The following is a 27,818-nucleotide window of genomic DNA, read 5'->3' as shown; positions in this document are numbered from 1 at the left end:
TGTCTCCTGCAATAGATTCCCATCTCATATTTCCCTACTGAAAAAACCCTGTGTTGTGAATAAAATAGCACCATTTATTGCCAGAGTAGTTTTAACTGGTAACATGAAAGAAAATTTCAGACCATGCATGAACGTATACATTTTCCCTTTTTCATGTGTATTCAAAGTAAGTTGGGGGATGGAAATCGTTAGGGATCAAACAAACCTTTTTAGAGCAAATTCCATCATTTCCCTTTCCTCGTTGGCTTCTTGAATCTGAATAGAAACTCTTTCCAGAAATTCTTCAAAATGACTAAGTAAACGTGGCTCATCCTTTCTCAGTTGTGTCCATAAGTTTCGGATTTCTTGTTGGCTGAAAAATGCAGAATTTTATTTGATATTTACACATGAGCAGACCTGATGGGAGACTGTGCAATACTTTCAGGATTCCTCAAGGTTAGAGCTCAGGGAATGATTGGGTCAAGGGACATAGACCAATCAGCTCCCACCTGAAGGCATTGCATTTGATTTTATTTTATACAACATTATACCATTATATTTACATAGAAAAACCAACAGTTACTGATGACACAGGGTAGTTTGGATTCCACTGTTGTCACTGGAATTAAATATTAGGCACTCTATAAAATTGTCTACTTTACATCCAAGTGTCTCTGTGTTTTGAAAGAAAAGCTACAGCTGCAACATCGATAACAAGGATGAACAATTATTAGATCACTAACCAGACTACCAATTTTTAAAATCTAAATTTATTAAAAGAATCTTGTACTCACACTGTTTTTTAATTCTTTTAGTAGATTTTGATGTTGTTGGTATGAAAGGCATTTGTTGCTTCTCCCTAATTGCCCTTGAATCGAGTGGCTCATTGGCTATCTTTCAGGGAAGTTAAGAGTCAGCCACATTGACATAGGTCTGGAGCTACATGTAGGCCAGACCAGGTTAGGATGGCAGATTTATTTCCCTAAAGGACATGTGTAGATCAGATTTTGATGACAATTGTGATGGTCACAATTATTGAAAGTAACTTGACACCAGTTTCAGTCCAACAAGTTTATTTGAACACGTCCAGAACATAAGAACTAAGAGCAGGAGTAGGCCGTCCAGCCCTTCGAGCCTGCTCCACCATTCAATAAGATCATGGCTGATCTTTTCATGGACTCAGATCCATTTACCAGCCCTCTCACCCTATCCCTTAATTCCTTTATTGTTCAAAAAAGTATCTACCTTAGCTTTAAAAGCAATTACTGAAGTAGCATCAACTACTTCATTGGGCAAGGAATTCCATAGATCCACAACCCTCTGGATGAAGAAGTTCCTTCTCAATTCAGTCCTAAACCAGCTTCCTCTCATCTTGAGGCTATGCCCTCTTGTCCTAGTCTCACCTGCCAGTGGAAACATCCTTTCTACTTCTATCTTATCAATTCCCTTCATAATTTTATACATTTCTATAAGATCCCCCTCATTCTTCTAAATTCCAGTGAATATAATCCCAGTTTACTCAGCCTCTCCTCATAAGCCAACCCCCTCAACTTCGGAATCAACCTAGTGAACTTCCTCTGCACCCCCGCCAGTGCCACTAAATCCTTTCTCAAGTAAGGAGACCAAAACTGCACTCAGTACTCTGGCAATGGCTTCACCAGCACCTTGTATAGCTGCATTATAACTGCTCTGCTTTTAAACTCAATCCCTTTAGCAATGAAGGACAAAATTCCATTTGCCTTCATAATTAGCTGTTGTACCTGCAGACCAACCCTCTATGCTTAATGCATAAGGACACCCACTTCCCTCTGCACTGCAGCATCGCAAGCTTTTGGAGCGCTGCCCCTTCATCAGGTGAAGAGAGAACCCAGGCACAGAATTTATAACTAGAGAGATCAGAAAGGTCAGACATATGGTGTGAGTGCGAGTAATAAGTCTCTGCAGGTGCTCAAGAGTGGCAGACTGTGTGAGTATAGTGTCAACAGCTGGATAACAAGCGAATGGATGACTATAATCCGATTAATTGAGGCAAAGAGATAATTACAAAAAATTAAGATGATGCCGGAACAAGTCAAATGACTGGAATAATATGATAGGAATAAGAGTCGCATGCTGAGGGTCTAACCAAAATAACAAATAACTGAAAAATGTATAAGCTAATTAAGGTACAGAGATCATACCAAGTTTTCAAGGTGATAGTGTCAGAATAGGAGAGTAAGGAAGATTTTACAGAACAGTGTGGTGAGGTCACATGTAGCACAACATGAACCCAAGATCACGGTTGAGGCTGTCTTCATGGGTACGGAACTTGGCTATCAGTTTCTGCTCAGCGATTCTGTGTTGTTGTGTAGCTTGAAGGCTGCCTTGGAAGATGCTTACCCAAAGATTGGAGGCTGAATGCCCTCAATCGCTGAAGCTTTTCCCAACTAGGAGAGAACATCCCTGTCTGGCAATTGTTGTGTGGTGTCCATTCATCCGTTGACATAGCGTCTGCATGGTCTTACCAATATACCATGCATTGGGGCATCCTTGTCTGCAGCTCGTAAGGTAAACAACATTGACCAAGTCACACAAGTATCCGCTATGTGTGTGCTGGGTGGTGTTCCCATGTTGTCGGTGATGTCCATGTGGATGAACTGACATGTCTTACAGAGGTTGCTGTGGCAGGGTTGTGTGGCATTGTGGTTGATGTCCTGAAAACTCGGTAGTTTGCCATGAACGATGATCTGTTTAAAGTTTGGCGGTTGTTTGAAGGTGAGAAGTGGAGGCGTAGGGATGATCTTGGCGAGATGTTCATCATCATCAATGACGTGTTGAAGACTGCAAAGAATATGGTGTAGTTTCTCCACTCCGGGAAGTACTGGACAATGAAGGGTACTCTATCAGTCCATCCTGTCTTCTGAGGAAGTCATTGCTGTTTTTCACTGTGGCACGTCAGAATTGGTGTTTGATGAGTTGAGCATCGTATCCCATTCTTATGAGGGCATCTTTAGTGTCCATTGCATTCTCCCTCTCATCTGAGCAGATCCTATGTATACATAGGACTTATCCACAGGGGATGGCTCCTTTAACATGTTTAGGGTTTAGCTAGAAAGGTGTAGCATCATGAGGTTATCTGGGGGCTTGCGGTAAAGTGAGGTACTGAGGTATCTGTCCTTGATGGAGATGGAACAGCAGTGGGGACCAAATTTGCACCCCAATACGCCAACATTTTCCTGCACAAGTTTAAGCAAGACTTCTTTGCTGCACAGTGACCTCTTTCAGCAACTTAGGGTACTGCCTGAAAATAGAAACACTGGGAGCATCTTAAAGTAGTTTAAAATTATTGTAATTGTTCAAGATTTGGGATTCTTGCATTTGTCCTGATGAGCATAACATTCTTAACAAGACTCAAACAATTGGATCATTCTGACGTGCACAGCGCTTATAAAGCAGATTGCAAGTCACATTTTCAATCTGCAACTTTGTATTATTTCACTGATACGACTATAATCCCCAAAACATTGAGTTCACCATCAGTCTGAATCGGACAGGCTTGTGGGAATATGTTGGAGCTGTATTGAACTTTGGTGCGGTCATAGTAACCGTGGAATAACTGTGTGCAGTTCTGGTCACCACACTGTAGGAATAAATAGTTGAGTACACACATCTCCTCCTCAAGACTCACTTTCCTCCTTTAAGATAACCTTCCTTTTTGATCAGCAATGAGATAAAGGCCAGATAATCAGTCAGAGAGTCATAGAGATGGGCAGCACAGAAACATGACCCTTCGGTCCAACTCGTCCATGCTGACCAGATATCCTAACCTAATCTAGTCCCATTTGCCAGCGCTTGACCCATACCCCTCCAAACCCTTCCTATTCGAATACCCATCCAGATGCTTTTTAAATGTTGTAATTGTACCAGTCTCCACCACTTCCTCTGGCAGCTCATTCCATACATGCACCACCCTCCACATGAACAAGTTGCCCCTTAGGTCCCTTTTATATCTTCCCCCTCTCACCCTAAACCTATGCCCTCTAGTTATGGACTCCCCCACCCAGGGAAAAGACCTTGTCTGTTTACCCTATCCATGCCCCTCGTGATTTTATAAGCCTCTATACGGCCACCCCTCAGCCTCTGATGCTCCAGGATGTTGATTGAGAGCACTATAATTTAATTCTACTTTCCCATCCTCTCCCTGTAACTCTGCACAATATTTCTATTTAAGTAATCATCTAATGCCACCTTGAATTCTCAATTGAACATCTCATCAGCACCTCTGACAGTACAGCACTCCATCAGTCCTGCAATGGAGTGCCAGCCTTGATGTTCGTGTTTACATTCTAGAGTAGGATTTGACCTCAAATCTTTCAGAGGTGAAAATATTCCAACTAAGCCATGGCTAGTCTACAAATTGTACATTACCCCTGCATAAAATTCTACTTTACCAATCCCTGTATCTAAATGGGTATACATTATGATAAAAAATATCCTGTGTCCAAACCTGACAGACGATAAGTGGCTTTTCAGAACAGATGGTTTAAGGAGTTGTTCGAACATATTCCAATGTCATGATTCACTGAGATAGCTTATAGGAAACCAAGCCTCACTATTCCTGCAGTCACCACTGAAGTTAAAGATGTTTAATAATATGCAAAAGTGTTTTGAAACCAAATTGATTAAACATACATACTGGGTTTCTGTACCGAACAGGAATCACTATTTATTAAAAGTAATCAGACTCTGGCTACAGGTAAATAGTTATAAACAGTTGGCATATTATATTACTGCTATCGGAAAGATGTTGTGAAACTTGAAGAGGCTGAGAAAAGATTTACAAGGATGTTGCCAGGGTTGGAGGGCCTGAACTAGAGGGAGAGGCTGAATAGGCTGGGACTATTTTACCTGGAGCATTGGAGGATGCGGAGTGACCTTCTATAACTTTGTAAAATCATGGGGGGCATGGATGGAGTGTAGAGCCAATGTCTTTGCCCCAGGGTAAGGGAGTCCATAATTAGAGGGCATAATGAGAGCTGAAAGATTTAAAAGCGATCTGAGGGGCATCTTTTTAAACACAGAGGCTGTCTGGAATGAGCTGCCAAAGGAAGCGGTGGAGACTGATACACTTACAACATTTAAAAGGCATCTGAATGGGTACATGAATAGGAAGGGTTTAGAGGGATATGGGCCAAATACAGGCAAGTGGGACTAGATTAATGTAGAATATCTGGTCAGCATGGACGAGTTGGACCGAAGTATCTTTTCCCATGCTGTACAGCTGTATGATTCTAGGAAACTACTAACCAAAACTCCAGTCCCTTTGTTAACACACACACACTCTTTCTCTCTCTCTCTCTCTCACACACACACACACACACACACACATGCATGTACGCACGGGCACACACACGCATGCACACACACATACAGATGCGCGCACACACACACATGAGGACACACAGACACACACATTATGACAGAGGGAGAAGAAGGTGGGAAACACAATTCCGTTCTCTTCGTTCATGGAGTGGGCCGGGGAGAGGGAGTGCCTTCAACAGCCTGAATCCTAAAATTTGGAATTAACCTTCTCTGAACCTTTATAACTCTTTACTTCTCACAACGCCATTAAGACAACCCTTAAAATCTTCTTGTCTGCTTCCCCCTGTAGTTCAGCATTACGTTTTGTTTGATGTTATTCCTGTTCGGCATCTTGAGGTGTCTTACTAAGTCACAGCTTTATAAATATAATTTGTTGATGTTGGCAGGAATTTTTAAAAAATCACAAAGTTGAAAGGCTGGACAAGAGATACAGCCTCTGACCCACGGCTAATTCTTAAGGGCACAAGTGAGAATGGAATATGGGTGATTTTTACAAAGGGAATAAAATATAGATTTAAGCTAAGTTTTTAAGATTTATTGTAGTGGCACAGGACCCTGGTAAGACCACATCTAGAGTTACTGCATACAGTTTTGGTGTCCTCATTTGAAAGACAATATAATGGCATTAGAAGCAGTATAGGAAAGATTCATTTGATTCCCTTCTTGAATATGTAAGATCTTGTGGGAACTGGACCAGTACAATGTTTCCTCTTGTAGCTGAGATTAATACCAAGAATCTGGGTTCGCAACTTAAGACAGGATTGAGAATTTTTTTCTGTCAGAGGATCTTTAGAATATGGAATTTTCTGGAGGCTGGCTCTTTACATCTATTCATGGCTGAATTAGATATTTAATAGACAGAGAATTATTGGGGGAGGACAGGGAGGTGGAGATGAGACCACATCAATATTAGCTATGATCTTACTGAATGTTGGAACAGACCTGATGGGCTGAATGGCCTCCTCCTGCCCCTATGTTCCCTGTAATTGACTCAATAAATACTTTTTAAAAAATATATTCCAACCACATAAATGGCAAACAGTTGTCAACAACTTTGTTCAATTAAATGAGTTGAGCATTTCTGTTAGACCATAGGACATAGGAGCAGTATTAGCCATTCAATCCATCAAGTTTGCTTTGCTGTTCAATGAGATCATGGCTGATCTGATAATCCTCAACTCTACTCTCCTTCCTTGATTCGCTTCCTGATTAAAAATCAGTCTAGCTACATACTTAACGCCTCACAGCCCTCTGCAGTAAAGAATTCCCTAGATTCAATCCCCTGTGAGAGAATAAATTTCTCCTCATTTCTATCTTAAATGGATGACTCTGAGATTATTCCTTCTGGTCCAAGTCTCTGTCACAAGGGGAAACATCCTTTCTGCATCTATCCTGTCAAGACCGGTTAAGAATCGTGTGTGTTTCAATAAAGTCTCTTGTCATTCTTCTGGACTCTGTTGAGTGCAAGCCCAACCTACTACAAACTTCACCTCATAAGAGCATCCCTCCATAACTGGAGTGAACTTTGTCTGAACCATCTCCAATGCCAATGTATCTCTTCTTAGATAAAGAGACTGAAACTTCCACTGTATTCCAAGTGTATTCTGACTAATGCCTTGTAATAGTTTTAGCAAAAATCTCCCTACGTGTGTACTCCATTCACCATGAAATAAAAGGCAATGTTCCATCTGCCTTCCCTATTATCCATTGAACATGCTTGCAGGTGTAATGTCAAATCCTCCCAGGAAAACACAGCCACAAGTATCTGCTTGTGTGCTGCAATGTTTCACTCACTCATTAAAGAGGTTCCTTGCTCCCAGGTTCTCCATCATGGTTTGGAAGTGGTGCTCCACATCATCATCAGCTGTTACCAACTGTTGGGTACACTGATTCAGGTACAGGCTCTCAGGCTGATCCTGGCTTCTCTTTAACTTGTCTACAATTGTCTTTTCTCCAAACAGGAACTGACCTGAATGTGTGAAAATTCCAAATATTTCTCAGTCAGTAAATATATCATGGAGTGATTACAGCAAGAAAAGGGACTCTTCAGCCCATTGTTCCCTTACTGGCTCACTGCAGGAGTCACTTTGTTGCTCTCACAGTCCTCTTTTACATTGCCATAAATTGCTCTTCAGCAGTTTAGGAACAGGCACTTTCTGGTTCAATCGAATGTCTAATTCAGATGATGGCTGTCCATTAACTGACTCAATACAGTCTCGCTATGGACAGATATTACGGGCCCTTGCTGGTTGAGTTTTTGATGGTAGGAAGGGCTTGTAAACAGAGCAGGTTCTCACCCCACCACGTTCTCACTCACACAACACTCGGTCACCCCATAATAACGTGGGTGTTAAAGTCAACAGCCCACCCTCCAAATATAAATCAATAATTAAGGTTCAATTGGGCTTGCTAAAATCAAACAAAATCAGAATGTGCTGGAGAAACTTAGCAGGTCTGGCAGCACCTACAGAGAGAAACTTTGGCAGCATCTATGGAGAGACCTGAAACATTGACTTTGCTTCCTGTCCACAAATATGGCCAGACCTGCTGAGTTTCTCCAGCAATTTCTTGTCTTCAGCTTGTTAAAATCTCCATTATCCCGATATTACACTGCACCTGCCATAATACAATAGGTATAGGGGTTTCTGCGGTACAATGGTGGTGCTTTAGGCTGGAGGGTCTGGGGTCTGGGGTAAAGGGCCACCTGCCCTGGGGATATCAGAACAGATCAATTCAAAGCAATTACAGCACAGGGCTGTTACAGTTCGGTGGTAGCATTCCAATAATTAAAACATGACACTCCAGGTTCAAGACCCACTCGCTCTCGAGATGAGTCATAGCATATCCATGCAGGTTAATTGAAAAAACTGATGTTGGTGTAGCTTGTTTCCTTTTAAGAAGTGGGCTGGGGGGCTCAAAATGTGTGTTGCTGGAAAAGCACAGCCAGTCAGGCAGCATCGAAGGAGCAGGAGAATCAACGTTTCGGGCATAAGCTCTTCATCAGGAATGCAGGGAGGGGCGGGCAAGGGGGCTGAGAGATAAATGAGAGGAGACTGCGGCTGAAGGGAAGGTAGCTAGGAATGTGATAGGTGGATAAAGGTGGGGGGGGTGATGGTGATAAGTCAGAGTGGAGGGTGGAGCCGATAAGTGGGAAGGAAGATGGACGGGTAGGATAGTTCAAGATGTTGATGCCGAGTTGGAGGCCTGGCTCTGGGATAAGGTGGGGGGGGGGAGGGGAAATGAGGAAACTGCTGAAGTGGACATTGAGCCCGTGTGTTTGGAGGGTCCCAAGGCAGAAGATGAGGCGTTTTTCCACCAGGCGTCAGGTGGCCAGAATCTGATGGTGGAGGAGGTCAAGGACTTTCATATCCCTGGTAGAGTGGGAGGCGGAGTTGAAGTGTTCAGCCACAGGGTGGTAGGGTGGTTGGTGCAGGTGTCCCAGAAATGTTCTCTGAAACGTTCTGCAAGTTTTCTCCCCAATGTACAGGAGACCTCATCAGGAGCAATGGACAAGTTGATGGTGTGTGTGGAGGTGCAGGAATATCTCTGCCAGATATGAAAGGATTCTTTGGGTCCTTGGATGGAGGTGAGGGGGGAGGTGTGGGCTCAGGTATTATACCTCTTGCGGTGGCAAGTGAAGATGTCGGGAGTGAAGGGTGGGTTGGTGGGGGGGCATGGACCTGACTAGGGAGTCACGGAGGGAATGGCCTCTGTGGAACGCAGATAGGGGTGTGGAGGGAAATATGTCTCTAGTCGTGGAGTCTGTTTATAGGTGATGTAAATGGTGGAAGACGATGCATTGTAACTGGAGGTTGGTGGGGTAGAAGGTGAGGACCAGGGGCGTTCTGTCCTTGTTCCAATTGGAGGTGTGGGGTTCACGGGTGGAGGTGCAGGAAGTGGAGGAGATGTGCTGGAGGGCATCGTTGACCATGTGGGAGGGAAAATAGTGGTTCTTGAAGAAGGAGGCCATCCTGGATGTTCCGTGATGGAATTGATCCTCCTGGGAGCAGATGCGGCAGAGGCAGAGGAATTGGGAAAAAGGGAGAGCGTTTTTACAGGAGGTAGGTAGGGAGGAGGTGTAGTCCAGGTACCTGTGGGAGTCAGTGGGTTTGAAGAAGATCAAAAGTTGAATGCTATCCCTTAGTCCACAATTCCTCCACCTCTGCCCCAAAGGATCCTTCTACATCTGGCAGAAATTTTCCTGCACCTCCACACACATAATCTACTTGTCCATTGCTCCTGATGTGGTCTCCTGTACATTGGAGAGACAGGATGCCAACTTGTGGAATATTTCAGAGAACATCTCTGGGACACAAGCACTAAACAACTCCACTGCCCTGTGGCTGAACACTCCCACTCCCACTCCCACTCCCACTCCCACTCCCACTCCCACTCCCACTCCCACTCCCACTCCCACTCTGCCAAGGACATGCAAGTCCTGGGCTTCCTCCACCATCAGATTTTAGCCATCTGATGCCTGGACGAAGAACGCCTCATTTTCCTCCTTGGGACCCTCAAACTACATGGAATCAGTGTCGATTTCAGCAGTTTCCTCATCTCCCCTCACCCTACCTTATCCCAGATCCAGCCCTCCAACTCGGCACTGCCCTCTTGAACTGTCCTACCTGTCCACCTTCCTTCCCATCTGTCGGCTCCACCGTCCTCTCTAACCTATCACCATTACCTCCCACCTTCATCTACCTATTGCATTCTCAGCTACCTTCCCCCTAGCTAAGCCCCCCCTCCCATTTATCTCTCAGCCCCCTTGGCCCTCCACCTCCTCTCCTCTCCCACCTCCCCCCCATCCCTCCTCTCCTCCCCCCTCCCCCTCCCGCTCCCCCTCCCCCCCCCCCCCCCCCCACATTCCTGATGAATAGCTTATGCTGGAAACGTCAACTTGATTCTGATCTCTAACATCTGCAATCTTTACTTTTTCCCTTCAGGATGTGCCTTTTGTCCCTCAGTGGCATGTCCCTTAAGTGGCATGTCCCTTAAGATAACAGTACCTTCTTCCTTTCTACCTGTACATACATTAAAACTAACTCCAATCCCACTGTTAGGACCGCTCAAGAGAGTTCGGCCTCCGGCCACTGAGGGGCAGAAGTCGCACTCTGCCCTAATTTAGCTGCCCACAGTGAATATGTCTGTTCTATGTCCGTTGGCTCGCCATTGTCTTTTCTACCCCCTTGAGGGAGCCATCTGCCCAGCCGTCCTGTAATTTTCCGTCCTTCATCAATTCAGTGTGATGCCACATATACTTTGGAACACAATGGAAAGCACACTGTAAATCCATCTGCTTCCAAGAGTGTTTTTCCTCAACATCTTGCAGTTTTACCTTTTCTTTAGTCTTCACCCATCTGAAAATGTTTGCCAGGAGTTTCCACTTTGGGTAACTGAGTGAGCTTTCTGACATGATGCTTTTTTTGCAAGTTATCACTCAAACACACTTCTACCTGGCAGACTGGCAAATCCACCTTGACTAAGCACAATCAGCCAAAGTTTTGAGAAATTTCTGTTTGCATTACAACATATCCCTTGGTGTACCCTGGCACAGTTTCAATAACCCAGCTGATCATGCGTTTATCAGATAGAAAGTTTACTCAGTGTGTCCAGTCCATCGACTGTGTACAACCTGTCAATAACTCAAAGGGCTTTAAAAATATAAACATGACCATTTACTTATTATACTGGTGTGCAGTTTCCTCATAAATTAATAGCTAATAGTTTAATACATTAGTAATTTTGAAACATGTCCATTTGTGATATTGAGTTGAACTGTATGAAGTACTGAATATCCTGTTCCTCACCCTAGTAGGGGAGTCAGGAAGCTCTCTAGAAATCAACTGACATGCCTGGGTGATGGGGATGGGAGGATGGGGAGAGACAGCACAGTTTAAGAGGGAGATGGAAGACAGGAGAGTGTAACACCTTGCTGGGAGAAAGCCTCAAAAGAGTTAAGGGGGTTCCAATAAAACAGGGATCGCTCCCCTGCCAAGTCTACCACAAACCCACACAGTGAAAGTCACCCTCTTGGAGTGGACATCACCCACTTCAGGTCGAATCCCAACAGCATTGCAGTGAGGCCTTTAGGTTGGCATTGACCACTTATGTACCATCCTGAATTAACCCACTGGTAGGTGGGCTGCCAGCTGTGCCATGGGAAATACCACAGTGAGGGCAGGAGTGGGCAAGTAAACAGCGGGCAGGATACTTTGCACATGTATGACCCACCTCCACATGCCACAAATTTACAACCACCTGAGGGGAGTTTAAAATGCGGCCCATTGCGCACAGAAAGAGGTTTAATTTTTAATGTTAAACGTTGAGTTCTCAGAAGTATGCAAATGAGCACAATTATCAGAAACTTCATCCTGGTGACTGGCTTGATTGGATTAACATGATCGGGGAGTAAACTTCCTGCACACGTTTTATTTAGATTAACACAAGAAGCTCGATTTTCGATTAAAGTTCTTCAATCTTTTACACTGAATTAGCTAAATTTGCCAAATTAGACCTAAAGTCTCATGAAAACTCTTTAGACTGTTATGTCCAGTGCCAATACCACCTATACCACATCCTCTCCTGACTCTCCAAAGCCTGACCACCGCCTACAAGGCACAAGGCAGGAACGTGATGAATCTTCCCCACTTGCTTGGATGGGTGCAGCTCCAACAAGAGTCAAGAAGCGTGACACCATCCAGGACAAAGTAGCCCACTTGATTGGCACCACATCCACAAACACCTACTCCCAGCACTCAGTAGCAAGAGTGTGTATTTCATTTACAAGATGCGCTAGAAACTCACCAAGGTTTCTTCACCAGCACCTGTGACTCCTACCATCGCAAAGTATAAGAGCAGCAAATACATGGGGGACTCCACTACCTGCAAGTTCCCCTCCAAGCCACTCACCATCCTGCCTTGGAAATATATCACCATTCCTTCACTGTCAAAATCCTGGAATTCCCTCCCTAATGGCATTGTGGGTCTATCTACATCGAATCTTCTGGTCAAAGAAAATATCACAGCTGCTGAAGGAGGGCACTATGGAGGACTCGAGCAGTGAGGCAGTATGGGCAGAACTCAGAAATAGGAAGGGTGCGGTAACAATGTTGGGATTGTACTACAGGCCTCCCAACAGCGAGCATGAGGTAGAGGTACAAATATGTAGAGAGATCGTGGAAAGATGTCGGAGCAACAGGGTAGTGGTAATAGGAGATTTTAATTTTCCCAATATTGACTGGGTTTCACTTGGTGTTAGAGGACTGGATGGAGCAGAATTTGTAAGGAGCATCCAGGAGGGTTTTCTAGAGCAGTATGTAAATAGTCCAACTCGTGAAGGGGCCATACTAGCCCTGGTGTTGGGGAATGAGCCCAGCCAGATGGTTGAAGTTTCAGTGTGGGATTACTTTGGGAATAGTGATCACAATGCAATAAATTTAGAATACTCATGGACAAATGTGAGAGTGATCCTAAAGGAAGAGTAAAGGTAAAAAAACACCCCTGCGCTGGCCTATTACCTGCCATCGACCTCTTTATTTCCAACTGCCGCCGGGACATTAACCACCTCAACCTGTCTACCCCCCTCCCCCACTCCAACCTCTCACCCTCACAACGCGCAGCCCTCCAATCCCTCTGCTCCAATCCCAACCTCACCATCAAGCCAGCGGATAAAGGGGGCGCAGTGGTAGTCTGGTACGCTGACCTCTATACAGCTGAAGCCAAGCGCCAACTCAAGGACACCTCTTCCTACTGCCCCCTCGACCATGACCCCACCCTCCATCACCAAACCATCATTTCCCAGACCATACAGAAGCTCATCACCTCAGGAGATCTCCCACCCACAGCTTCCAACCTCATAGTCCGGGAACCCCGCACTGCCCGGTTCTACCTCCTTCCCAAGATCCACAAGCCTGACCACCCTGGCCGACCCATTGTCTCAGCATGCTCCTGCCCCACGAAACTCATCTCTACCTACCTCGACACTGTCCTATCCCCCCTAGTCCAGGAACTCCCCACATACGTTCGAGACACCACCCATGCCCTCCACCTCCTCCAAGACTTCCGTTTCCCCGGCCCCCAATGCCTCATCTTCACCATGGATATTCAATCCCTCTACACCTCCATCCGCCATGACCAGGCCTCCAAGCCCTCCGTTTTTTCCTCACCAGACGTCCCCAACAGTACCCTTCCACCGACACTCTCATTCGTTTGGCCGAACTGGTCCTCACCCTTAACAATTTCTCCTTTGAATCCTGCCACTTCCTCCAGACCAAAGGGGTAGCCATGGGCACACGTATGGGCCCCAGCTATGCCTGTCTCTTTGTTGACTATGTAGAGCAGTTGATCTTCCGTAATTACACCGGCACCACTCCCCACCTCTTCCTCCGCTACATTGATGATGGCATTTGCGCCACATCGTGCTCCCGCGAGGAGGTTCAGCAATTCATCAACTTCACCAACACATTCCACCCTGACCTTAAATTTACCTGGACCATCTCTGACACCTCCCTCCCCTTCCTGGACCTCTCCATCTCCATTGATGACGACCGACTTGACACTGACATTTTTTACAAACCCACCAATTCCCACAGCTACCTGGATTACACCTCTTCCCACCCTACCTCTTGCAAAAATGCCATCCCTTATTCCCAATTCCTCCGCCTCTGCCGTATCTGCTCCCAGGAGGACCAGTTCCACCACAGAACACACCAGATGGCCTCCTTCTTTAGAGACCGCAATTTCCCTTCCCACGTGGTTAAAGATGCCCTCCAATGCATCTCGTCCACATCCCGCACCTCTGCCCTCAGACACCACCCCTCCAACCATAACAAGGACAGAACGCCCCTGGTGCTCACCTTCCACCCTACCAACCTTCGCATAAACCAAGTCATCCGCCGACATTTCTGCCACCTCCAAACAGACCCCACCACCAGGAATATATTTCCCTCCCCACCCCTTTCCGCCTTCCGTAAAGACCGTTCTCTCTGACTACCTGGTGAGGTCCACGCCCCCCTACAGCCCACCCTCCCATCCTAACACTTTCCCCAGCCACCGCAGGAACTGTAAAACCTGCGCCCACACTTCCTCCCTCACCTCTATCCAAGGCCCTAAAGGAGCCTTCCACATCCATCAAAGTTTTACTTGCACATCCACTAATATCATTTATTGTATCCGTTGCTCCCAATGTGGTCTCCTCTACATTGGGGAGACTGGGCGCCTCCTCGCAGAGCGCTTTAGGGAACATCTCCGAGACACCCGCACCAATCAACCACACCACCCCGTGGCCCAATATTTCAACTCCCCCTCCCACTCTGCCGAGGACATGGAGGTCCTGGGCCTCCTTCACCGCCGCTCCCTCACCACCAGATGTCTGGAGGAAGAACGCCTCATCTTCCGCCTCGGAACACTTCAACCCCAGGGCATCAATGTTGACTTCAACAGTTTCCTCATTTCCCTTTCCCCCACCTCACCCGAGTTCCAAACTTCCAGCTCAGTAACTGTCCCCATGACTTGTCCGGACTTGTCCTACCTGCCTATCTCCTTTTCCACCTATCCACTCCACCCTCTCCTCCCTGACCTATCACCATCATCCCCTCTCCCACTCACCCATTGTACTCTATGCTACTTTCTCCCCACCCCCATCCTCCTCTAGCTTATCTCTCCATGCTTCAGGCTCACTGCCTTTATTCCTGATGAAGGGCTTTTGTCCGAAACGTCGATTTCGAAGCTCCTTGGATGCTGCCTGAACTGCTGTGCTCTTCCAGCACCACTAATCCTAAAGGAAGAGTGCTAAATTGGGGGAAGGCCAACTGTACCAAAACTCAGCAGGAGCTGAGGAATGTAGATTGGGAGCAGCTTTTTGAAGGGAAATCCACATTTGATATGTGAGAGGTTGATTAGAGTTCAGGAGAGATATGTTCCTGTGAAAAAGAGGGATAGAGATGGCAACATTACAGAACCATGGATGACAGGTGAAATTGAGAAACTAGCTAAGCGGAAAAAAGATGCATACATAAGGTCTAGGCGACTGAAGACAGATGAAGCTTTGGAAGAATATTGGGAATGCAGGATCAATCTGAAATGAGGAACTAAGAGGGCTAGAAGGGGTCATGAGATATCCTTAGTGAGCAGGGTTAAGGAAAACCCCAAAGCCTTTTATTCATATTTAAGAAGCAAGAGGATAACAAGGGAAATGGTTGGCCCACTCAAGGACAAAGGAGGAAAGCTATGCTTGAAGTCAGAGAAAATGGGTGAGATTCTTAACGAGTACTTTGCATCGGTATTCACCGAGGAGAGGGAAATGGTGGATGTTGAGTTAAGGATAGAGCTTTGAGTACTCTCGGTCAAGTCGGCATAAGGAGGGAGGAACTGTTGTGTATTCTAAAAGGCATTAAGGTGTTCAAGTCCCCGGTCCAAATGGGATCTATCACAGGTTACTGAGGGAAGCGAGAGAGGAAATAGCTGGGGCTTTAACAGATAAGGACGGCACAGTGGTTCAGTGATTAGGACTGCTGCCTCACAGCACCAGGGACCTGGGTTCGATTCCAGCCACAGGCAACTGTCTGCATGGGTTTCCTCCAGGTATTCCTGTTACCTCCCACAGTCCAAAATCATGCAGGTCAGGTGAATTGGCCATGCAAAATTGCCCACGGTGTTAGGTGCATTAGTAAGAGGGAAATGGGTCTGGGTGGGTTACTCTTCAGAGGGTTGGTGTGGACTTGTTGGCCCGAAAGGCCTGTTCCCACACTGTAGGGAACTAATTTAATATCTTTGCAGCATCCTTGAAAATGGGAGAGGTCCTAGAGTACTGGAAAAATGCTAATGTTGTCCCCTTGTTTAAGAAGGGTAGCAGGAATAATCCAGGTAAATACAGACCTGTGAGCCTGATGTCAATGATAGAGGAGCTACGAGAAGATACTAAGGGATAGGATATATACCCATTTGGACGAAAATGGGTTTATCAGTGATAGGCAGCATGGTTTTGTGCAGGGAAGAGCATGTCTTACAAACCTAATAGAATTCTTTGAAGAGGTGACAAAATTGGTTGATGAGGGAAAGGATGTAGATTTCATATACATGGACTTTGTAAGGCATCTGATAAGGTTCCCCATGGTAGGTTGATGAAGAAGGTGAGGTCGCATGGAGTCCAGGGTGTTCTAGCTAGATATATAGAGAACTGGTTGGACAACAGGAGACACAGAGTAGTAGTGGAAGGAAGCTTCGCAAAATGGAGACCTGTGACCAATGGTGTCCCACAGGATCTGTGCTGGGACTGCTGTTGATTGTAATATACATAAATGACTTGCAGGAAGGTGAAGGTTGCCTCATTAGCAAGTTTGCAGATGACAAGTAGTTGGTGAAGTAGCTGATAGTGAAGGGTACTATAGAATATAGTTACAAAATATAGCACAATATAGATAGATTGGAGAGATGGACAGAGAAATGGCAGATGGAGTTCAATATGGGCACATGTGAGGTGATGCGTTTTGGAAGATGCAATGCAATACACTAAATGGAAAAGTCCTGGGGAAAAGCGATTTTCAGAGAGATATGGGTGTTTAGATCCATTGATAACTTTACAGTGTGGAAACAGGCCCTTTGGCCCAACAAGTCCACACCGACCCAACGAAGAGAAGCCCACCCAGACCCATTCCCCCTTCACCTAAAACTACAGGCAATTTAGCATGGCCAATTCACCTAACCTGCACATTTTTGGATTGTGGGAGGAAACCGGAGCAAACCCACGCAGACACGGGGAGAATGTGCAAACTCCACACAGTCAGTCACCTGAGGCAGGAATTGAACCCGGGTCTCTAGCGCTGTGAAGCAGCAGTGCTAACCACTGTGCCACCGTGCCGCCCCTGAAGGTGGCAACACAGGTCAGTAGAGTGGTCAAGAAGGCATACGGCATGCTTTCCATCATCGGAGGAGGTATTGAGTACAAGATTGGCAGGTCATGTTACAGTTGTATTAGACTATGGTCGGCCACATTTGGAATACTGTGTACAGTTCTGGTTGCCACATTACCAAAAGGATGTGAATGCTTTGGAGAGGGTGCAGAGGAGGTTCACCAGGATGTTGCCTGTTATGGAGGGTGTAAGCTATGAGGAGAGGTTGTTTAGATTAGGAATATTTTCATTCGAAAGGGGGGGGGGACCTGATTGAGGCCTACAAAATCATGAGGGGTGGATAATAGGAAACCTTTTCCCAGAGTGGAGGTCTCAATTAGTAGGGGTCACAAGTTCAAAGTAAGAGGGGAAAAGTTTAGGGGAGATATACAGGGAAAATTCTTTACGCAGAGGATGGTGGGTGCCTGGAATGCGTTGCCAGCTGAGGTGGTAGGGGTGGAAATGATAGCATCACTTAAGCTGTATCTAGACAGACACATGAATGGGCAGGGAGCAGAGGGATACAGATCCTTAGAAAATAGGTGGCAGGTTTAGATAGAGGATCTGAATCGATGCAGGTTTGGAGGGCCGAAAGGCCTGTTCCTGTGCTATAATTGTTTTTGTTCTTCTAGTTCTTGAATGAATCACCGCAGTTCAAGAAGACATCACCTTCTCCAAGACAATTAGGGATTGGCCACACATGTTGGACCAGTCAGTGATATCCACTTTTCGTGAATGGATAAATGGAAAAGAGAAAAGTCCGAGAATTGTCATGGTATAAACTTTCTTGACAGAAACTGAAGGGTGAAGTTAAGGCTGTGAACTTACTAAATCCTGTGGTAAACTCCTCCAAGGTCAGGGAGCCATTCTGATCAGCATCCAGGACATCGAACACATCCTGGAGTTCATTTGAACTGAGGGACAGCTCAGTCTGAAGGTGCTGCAAATAAACAAACCTTTCTCAGAAGCTTATTGCGATTAGTTTTCTTTCAAAAATCAAGCTGCTTACATGCCATTTTTAAAAATCCATTCATGGGCTGTTGGCTTCACTGACTGGCCCACCCCTAATTGCCCTTTGATCTGATTGGCTTGATTCAGAGGGTAGTTAAGAGTCCACCACATTGCTGTGGGTCTGGAATGACATTTAGACCTGATCAGGTAAAGATGCTAGATGTCTCTCAAGGATATTAGTGAACCAGATGGGATTTTACTATCGATACAATTCCAGATTTTGTTTTAAAAATCTATCTGCCATGGGTCCCCAGAGCACTAACCTGGGGTTCGTGAGCTACTTGTATAGAGACGTTACCAGTGGCAGGGAGGGATGAGACAATAAAACTACTTGAACACAGGAATTATGAATTTTTAAGGTGAAGCATTCAGATCTGGGTACAGATTTAGGTCAGTGAGCAAGGGTGATATGGAATTGAGAATTGACACCGGTGAGGGTGGTGAGATCAAGGTCATGGAGAGTGTAAGATAGGTCAAAATGACAGAGGGCTTGAATGGAGCTGACAAGGAAGACTTGTTTCCTCCGGCAGTGAGGTCAATTAACTGAAGACACAGATTTAAGGTGACAGTAGATGGATTGGGGGGGACATGAGGAAACCTTTATCACATAAGGTTATATAAAATAAGGATATAAAATGAATATCTAGTAAGTATCTGGAATCCATTGCCTAGTTTGGGGGATGAGGTGAAAACCCTCAACTCATTTGAAAAAAGAACCTGGGTCTGTACCTGAAATACCTTAACCTGCAAGGCTATGCAATGGAACTGCAAAGTTGGATTAGAATGAATAGCGTGTAGACACAATGGGGTGAATGACCTCTTTCTGTGCTGTCACACTTCTCCGGTTCTACAGGCAGCAAGGGGAAGTAATGGCATCATGGTATTAAACTAGGTTGTTAATGCAAAGGCCCACATTAATGCTCTGTGGCACCTGGGTTCAAATCCCACCAGGGCCAGATGGTGGATTTTCGTATTTACCAATGATCCATTATTGGGGAAAATCCATCAGGTTCACTTTTGGTGAAGAAAACGTTTGTAACGACCTGGTTTGGCCTACACGTGACTCCTGGGCCATTACCTTCTAGGCAATTACGGTTGCATAATAAATGCCGGCCTGGCCAGGAATACCCACATCTTGTGAATGAATTTCTTTTTAAAAAGCCAAGTGTGGACTCCAATAGATGAGACAGAAGGCAAGGCTGAGAGTCTGGGCAGTAGCTGGCACAGATAGGCAACACTCCCGAGGTGCTTTGGCAATAAATTCTGGAATTCCTTCTCTCAATATTTGCATCCCTGTCCCCAGTTTTAAGATTTTCCTTAAAGCACATCCCCTTGTGATAATTGCTAGGCTGATAGCAGAAAATGAAGATAATTAAAAGCTTCCTTGACTAGAATGGAATATTTAAACTGGCAAGCGAACACATCAAAAAACTTACAGTCAGGAGAAAACAGGAAGTGTATCAACAGCTAGGCTTTCATAGATAAAGAGATTAACTCAAATTGGAACTAAAAATAGAAGCACTTAGCCTTCACAGGACAAATAAAAAAGAACACTGAGGCAAGTGTACAAGGGAAAGCTATAAAGGAAATACAAGCCAAAAGGCAGCTGATGGAAAATTATGAGGAAACGGCTGGCTTTCTAACTGTACATTAAGTGAAAAGGTCACATTGAGGGTTAAGAGATGGAGTAATGGAAGAAACTAAGAGGTGGAACAGTTGTTCTGAAAAGGTTTGGTAAGAACCTTTACCGCAATTCACTGCAAAAATGGATATTAAGACTGTCCAATCAGCAGAGGTTAGCATTGGATCCTTCAAGAGGGTTAGAATAGCTGAGAAGGTAGAGTGCCCACCAGAGGTGGAGAAAGGATAAATTGTGAGATTAGGATAATTAGTGAGATTAGGATAATTAGGAGTTATGCTAGTTAGAGTGGGTTAGAGTGATTAGATCACTAGAATGTAATAATTTGCATGTAAAGGTGTGGACAGCCATGTAACACACAGCAGGAGTATTCGATCTTTTCGCATGGGGAACATATTTCAACTTTCCTGTTGTCATTAGACACCTTTGAGAAAATTTCAGAAAGACAATTAGGGGCGGCACAATGGCTAGCACTGCTACCTCACAGCACCAGGGACACAGGTTCAATTCCAGCCTTGGGTGCCTGTCTGTGTGGAGTTTTCACATTCTCCCCTTGTGTGTGCAGATTTTCTCTGAGAGGTCCGGTGTCCTCCCACAATCCAAATATGTGCAGGTTAGGTGAATTAGCCATGCAAAATTGTACATAGTGTTCAGGGATGTGTAGGTTAGGTGCATTAGGTAAATATAGGATAGGGGAATGGATCTAGGTGGGTTACTCTTTGGAGGGTCGGCTTGGGCTGTAGGGCCTGTTTCCACACTGTAGGGATTCTAAAACAAGGCTTAGCACAACAAGCACAAATTCCATGTATGAGACACGTGGGTGTTCAGGTACATAATGCTTTGAAAGTTGTGTCCCAGGTTACCCAAATTAAACTCCATCTGCCACTCCTTAGCCCATTAGCCCAACCGATCAAGATTCCTTTGTAATCTTAGATAATCTTCTTCACTGTCCACTAAACCACCAATTTTGGCGTCAACCACAAACTTACTAACCGTGACTCTTAACTACCAGGACGTTGATTGTGAGGGATTCTGTGATAGTCGAGGGGGTTGATAGTTAGATTCTCCCTTGCTGTGGGTGGTGATGGCATGGTATTTGTGTGGCACAAATGGTACTTATCACCTTTCAGCCCAAGCCTGGATATTGTGCTGCTTTTGCTGCATATGACAATGGACAGCTTCAGTATCTACGGAAGTATGAATGGTGCTGAAAATTGTGCAATCATCACCGAACATCCCCACTTCTAACCTTATGATGGAGGGATGGTTATTGAGGAAGCATCTGAATATCTTCATGATTAGGACAAAAGATTGGAATTTATTTTATTTGCCACGTACTGTACCGAATCTCACCTTCTGGCTTTAGTCCTTTCAGATTAGGTTACAGCCATGATGTAAGGGGACCTCTGAAACTAATCAGAGGAAAGTTCTTTGGAGTGAACTATTGGCTATTTGTGCTGGATTATTCTTCTTCATCGGCAGTCCTCAAGACTGAGGATGATTTTCTCTCACTCTAGCGTTAGTGACCAGTCCAGTACTGGATACACACATCCTTCTGTAGGGGTGGTAGGTGGTGTTTGAAGGGGAGATTGGATTGGATCCTTGGATTTTTGCATGCTCCTCCCACTGTTTGCACTTGACTGCCTTGACTGGGCCCATCGGAGATACTCAATATAACCAGCTTCTTTACAAATTTGTTTTCTCCAAATTGGGAGGTCTCTGGCTAGAGATTTCCACAAGTCTGGAGGCATATTGCATTTTTTCAGCAAAGCCCTGAGGAGATTTTTGATAGTGGAAGATGAAAGGGTTATTGAGGATAAGGTAGACTGAGGCCTAGGTAGTTTCCAAATTAAACCACATCCTATGCAGTAGACTAATACTGATGTTTGCGTGAGGTTAGACATCATGCTTTGATATTTCGAGGTAGAAGGATGAAAAGGTTACTTGCTGAACTTAATGGAATCTTTAGAGACAAACTATGGTGTGGATGCAGGGGAGTCCCTTCCTATAAAATAGTATCCTTATAACTGACATCCTGAGAAAGAGGTCTAGGTGAAAATAGAAATCTAATACATGTTGGAACACACCTTAAAGGAGTTCCCAAGAAATGGTTGTTCCAAAGCCAGATGGTTCAACCAGATTCAATATCAACTACAGAAAGCTCAATGTCATCACAAAGGCAGATTCCCACTCAATCCCCTACTTGGATGAATGTATTGACAGGGTTGGTTGTGCCAGATTTCTTACCAAAAGAGATTTGTTAAAGGGATATTGGTAAGTTCCTCTAACACCCAGAGCTAAGGAAATATCTGTCTTTGTCACGTTAGATGGTCTTTCCCAATGCCAGGTGATGTCATTTCAGCTAAAGATTGCTCCAGGGCCTTTCCAGAGACTGATGAACTAAGTGAGAGCCAGTGTTCCTAATTGTGTAACAAGAACAGGAATTGCTGGAGTAACTCAGCAGTCTGGCAGTATCTGTGGATAAAGAAGCAAAATTTGTTTTGAAATCAGTGACCCTTCTTCAGAACTGATAGTAGCTGGGAAAAAGTGATATATGTTGAAAATAGCAGGTCGGGGTTGGGGGTGAGGGGTAGAGAAAAGGAGTAAGGAGATAATAGACAATAGACAATAGATGCAGGAATAGGCCATTCAGCCCTTCGAGCCTGCACCGCCATTCAATATGATCATGGCTGATCATTCCCAATCAGTATCCTGTTCCAGCCTTATCTCCATAACCCTTAACTCCACTATCTTTAAGAGCTCTATCCAATTCTTTCTTAAATGAATCCAGAGACTGGGCCTCCACTGCCCTCTGGGGCAGAGCATTCCACACAGCCACCACTCTCTGGGTGAAGTAGTTTCTCCTCATCTCTGTCCTAAATGGTCTACCCCGTATTTTTAAGTTGTGTCCTCTGGTTCGGCACTCCCCCATCAGCGGAAATATGTTTCCTCCTGCCAGAGTGTCCAGTCCTTTCATAATCCTATACGTTTCAATCAGATCCCCTCTCAGTCTTCTAAACTCAAGGGTATACAAGCCCAGTCGCTTCAGTCTTTCCGTGTAAGGCAATCCTGCCATTCCAGGAATTGACCTCGTGAACCTACGCTGCACTCCCTCAATAGCCAGAATGTCTTTCCTCAAATTTGGAGACCAGAACTGTACACAGTACTCCAGGTGTGGTCTCACCAGGGCCCTGTACAGCTGCAGAAGCACCTCTTTGCTTCTATACTCAATCCCTCTTGTTATGAAGGCCAGCATACTATTAGCCTTCTTCACGACCTGCTGTACCTGCATGCTTGCCTTCATTGACTGGTGGACAAGAATACCCAGATCTCTCTGAACAGCCCCTTTACCTAATTTGATACCATTGAGGTAGTAATCTGCCTTCCTGTTCTTGCCACCAAAGTGGATAACCATACATTTATCCACATTAAACTGCATCTGCCATGCATCTGCCCACTCACCCAACTTGTCCAGGTCACCCTGTAATCTCCTAACATCCTCATCACATTTCACACTACCACCCAGCTTTGTATCATCAGCAAATTTGCTAATGTTATTGCTGATACCATCTTCTATATCATTTACATATATTGTAAAAAGCTGCGGTCCCAGCACGGATCCCTGCGGTACCCCACTGGTCACTGCCTGCCATTCCGAAATGAAGCCGTTAATCACTACCCTTTGTTTCCTATTAGCCAACCAATTCTCTATCCAATCTAGTACTTTGCCCCCAATACCGTGCGCCCTAATTTTACTCACTAACCTCTTGTGTGGGACTTTATCAAAAGCTTTCTGAAAGTCCAGGTACACTACATCCACTGGATCTCCCTCGTCCATCTTCCGAGTTACATCCTCAAAAAATTCAAGAAGATTAGTCAAGCATGATTTCCCCTTCATAAATCCATGCTGACTCTGTCCTATCCTGTTACTATTATCCAGATGTGCTGTAATTTCATCCTTTATAATAGACTCCAGCATCTTTCCCACCACTGAGGTCAGACTAACTGGTTTATAATTTCCTGCTTTCTCCCGCCCACCCTTCTTAAAAAGTGGCACAACATTAGCCGCCCTCCAATCCTCAGGAACTGACCCCGATTCTATTGAAGTCTGGAAAATAATCACCAGCGCATCCACGATTTCCCGAGCCACCTCCTTCAGTACCCTGGGTTGCAGGCCATCAGGTCCCGGAGACTTATCAACCTTCAGACCTAACAGTCTCTCCAACACCAAATCCTGACAAATATAAATTTCCTTCAGTTCAGGTCCTTCAGCCACTGTTACCTCAGGGAGATTGCTTGTGTCTTCCCCAGTGAACACAGATCTGAAGTACCCATTTAATTCCTCTGCCATTTCTTTGTTCCCAGTAATATATTCCCCTGTTTCTGTCTTCAAGGGCCCAATTTTTGTCCTAACCATTTTTTTGCCTTGGACATAACTAAAAAAGCTTTTACTATCCTCCTTTATATTCTTGGCCAGTTTACCTTCGTACCTCATTTTTTCTCTGCGTATTTCCTGCGTATTTCTCTGCGTATAGCTGGGGATGGAGCCCAGAAAGAGAGAACAACAGTTAGATGGATGGATGCTAGTATAGCAGTGTGAAAGAAAAGCTGATAATGGGGACGATGAGTAGGTGAAAATGTATCGGCTGTCCTGACAGGGCTTCAGGAATGGCTAAGGGACATGGGAGAAGGTGCTCAGGCCCTGAAATTGTTGAACTTGATATTGAGACCAGAAGGGTCCCTAAGTGGAAATGGGGAGCTGTTTTTCCCCTTTTCCTGAAGATAGAGCGAGAGAGAGAGAGAGAGAGAGAGAGAAAGAAAGTGTGTGCGTGTGTGTGTGCACGATTGCATGTACATTTTGAAATACTTATAGTGATAAACATTTATATTTCTATATATACTGACTCTGTACATTAATTAATTCTCGCACCTTTATTGACACTAAACCTATCATTGTGTTCACGATGGAACACAGTTGACCTTTTTGTTTAAAAGCTGATCTAGACAAGGTATTTAATTCGCTATCCTGGGAACTGGAAAGATTATGAAACTATTGTTCTTTTATATTGTGACTTTGTATGGACTGTCAGGTGGGCCGGCAGGTGAGCAAGCAGGTAGTCAGGAGGGCAGGTGGGCAAGCTGGTGGGCAGTCAGGTAGGCAGATGAGCAGGCTGGCAGTCAGGTAGGAAGGCAGGTGGATGGGCAGGTGGGCAGATTGACAGGTTCTAAGCTCCAATTCCTGGTGGCCATATTTAATTGGCATCCTGGCAGCACTTCACTCCCTGCAACACAGATCCAACCTCTGCTTATCACCCTTACTAACCCCTCAGAGAGCTGGGAGAAAGCAATATCATGGTTCAGTAATGCCTCCCTGGAGGTTCTCCTGAATGCTGTCCAGGAGAAGTGGGAAGTTATTTTCCCTGTGGGAAATTGCGGCCATTCTGACTGAAGAATGCAGCTTGGACAGGAGTGGCAGCAGAGGCCAGTTCCAGTGGGTTGCTGAGGTGAAGCTGGCTTCAGTACTGTAAAAGCCGGAATGATTTGATTTGTAGGGCAGTGCAATGAATTACACTGACAACCAATTTAAGAGTGTCACCTAGGCTCACAGTGCAGTGTAGCTGTATGCAGTGCTCCCTCTAATTTTCTTACCCAGTGCACAGCAATGCCCCGAACTGAAAGTGAATGCCATGATTAGCGCAGTGTTGCTAACTGATATGCATGGAACATCAGAGCAGCTGTGCACGTGTGCAGTCATGCAGTTTAAAGGATATGTTGTCTGTGTGCACTGGAAACTAAACTTATTTATAAATAGTGCTGTATTCTTTGCAGACAGAAGGAACATGGATATTTACTGTGCCCATTTCGAGTCAACTAAATGAGCAACAGCCATTTTCGAGTTCATTCCTCAGGGCAACCCTTTTAACCGACTAGAGTACAGCCTCCTAGTTTAATCAAAATTTGGAAGTTAACTGTCAGTCATCATTACCCAGCACTTTCTCCATTGTTACACCATTTCTGATCAGCATACAATGGCCAATCAATAAGCATTCTCCTCTTATACTGTGTACACATTGGTTTTCTCCTTGAAATAGTATTCTTGCAGCTGTCTTGTTGAGTGATTAAAAACTCTGATAAAACGTATTTTTTCTCAGCATGTTATCATTTTTGGTGGGTTAGGAAGGTTAGCCTTCAGTTATACAGGGCATTGGCAAGACCACATTGGGAGTACTGTGTACAGTACTGGTCTTCTGATTTAAGGAAATATGTAAATATGCTGGAAGGTTTTGTGGACCATAGCTATAATGGTTGCCTTATCTGAATAGGTCATAGAATCCCTGCAGTGCAGATAAAAGCCATTTGGACCATTGAGCCTGCATTAACTCTCTGAACAACAACACACCCAGACACACCACCTACTCCATTCCATTCACCCTGCAGTTAGCATGGCTAATCCATCTAGCCTACATGTCCCCGGACACTACGGTGCAATTTTACCATGGCCAATCCAACTAAGCTGCACACCTTTGGTCAGCCAGTCTAAGCTTATACCCAGGAGAAAGTGAGGACTGCAGATGCTGGAGATCAGAGCTGAAAATGTGTTGCTGGAAAAGCGCAGCAGGTCAGGCAGCATCCAAGGAGCAGGAGAATCGACATTTCGGGCATGAGCCCTTCTTCAGGATTCATGCCCGAAACGTCAATTCTCCTGTTCCTTGGATGCTGCCTGACCTGCTGCGCTTTTCCAGCAACACATTTTAAGCTTATACCCACTGGAGTTTAGAAGATTAAGAGGTGACTTGATCAAAAGATGTAAAGTCCTGAGGGTTCTTGTTAGATGGATGCGGACCGGATGTTTTCTCTTTGGGAGAATCTAGAACAAGGATCCACTGTTTGAGAAAAGAAGGGGTCGCCCATTTAAAATGGAGGGGAGAAGTGATTTCTTTTCTCACAGTGGATTGTGAATCTTTAGAACTCTTAGCATCAAAAGGTGGTGGAAACAGAGACCTTGAACCTTTAACCAGCCAAAGTAAATTGATTCTTGATCAGGAGAGGGGTGGACAATTATCAGGAGATAACCGGGAACGTGGAGTAACTGGATCAACCATAACCTTACTGAATTTACAGCAACTCAAAGGGTCGAATAGCCAACTCCTACTCCTAGCTCGTCTGTTTGTGCATAAAGACCATTATTTCAATGTGAGGATATGAACCTCATTGATATTGTTAGATTCTGACTTGCGTGTATTCTGACTGAATAGTCATTCAATAATGACCTAGTTTATTTTCCAGATCCTCTGGAATATTCCAGATGAAAGGCAACAAAAATACTACGAGGGTCACTGTTGAATCCAATTGTTACAAGGTGCGAGGTCTGGTGTTCAACAGGCAATTTGCAAGTACCACAAAAATTACTTACCCCTTCAGAATTACAAAATGAAAAAAAAAACCCAGTCAAGAGAGGGCTCAGTAATCACAGCTTAAAAACACTTACAAAAAATTTCAGCAATCACATTTTAGAATTGCACAATAAAAGAACCATTGCCCCCTCCTGGAAATCTGCAGAAATGTTCAAACTGGAATGAAAATTAGTCAACTCAACTCAAGCAGTTTGTCCTTTTCCCTGATATTTTGGGGCCGTCAGGTGCAAGAAAAAATATCAAAAAAGCTATTGGAATATTTGCTGGAACATGAAGGAATGGATATTTTGCTACTGATTCAACTCAAACTAGCAGTGATTCAAAGATCCCAAGGTGATGATCTGGGGACAGAGTTAAAATCTAACACCCTCCCCCCTCCCAAGCCCCTTAGCAGCTGGGAAATAGAAGTTGAATCTATTAATAAATCTGGGATATAAAGATTGTTGAACTGTGAAATTTTTAGATCAGGAGTCTTCAGACAGCAATGGCTGCCATACCAGCAGGTGCATGGCTCCTTTAAATCTC

The 27,818-nt window shown here is 44.8% G+C and overlaps 1 protein-coding gene across 1 annotated transcript in view; it reads right to left on the bottom strand.

Annotated features, from left to right (window-relative positions):
* Nucleotides 1-27,818, bottom strand: part of LOC140457930 (EF-hand calcium-binding domain-containing protein 4B-like) — a 100,601-nt gene that overhangs the window by 46,986 nt on the left and 25,797 nt on the right. The window contains exons 3-5 of the mRNA XM_072551767.1: nt 18,057-18,168; nt 7,135-7,309; nt 206-352 (exon numbers count right to left, since the gene is read on the bottom strand). Coding sequence (XP_072407868.1) covers nt 206-352; nt 7,135-7,309; nt 18,057-18,168 — 434 coding nt within the window. The remainder of the gene's footprint in view (nt 1-205; nt 353-7,134; nt 7,310-18,056; nt 18,169-27,818) is intronic.

This window comes from Chiloscyllium punctatum, chromosome 32 (genome assembly GCF_047496795.1).
Source record: "Chiloscyllium punctatum isolate Juve2018m chromosome 32, sChiPun1.3, whole genome shotgun sequence".
NCBI lineage: Eukaryota > Metazoa > Chordata > Chondrichthyes > Orectolobiformes > Hemiscylliidae > Chiloscyllium > Chiloscyllium punctatum.
This window is presented reverse-complemented; position numbering and strand designations above follow the sequence as displayed.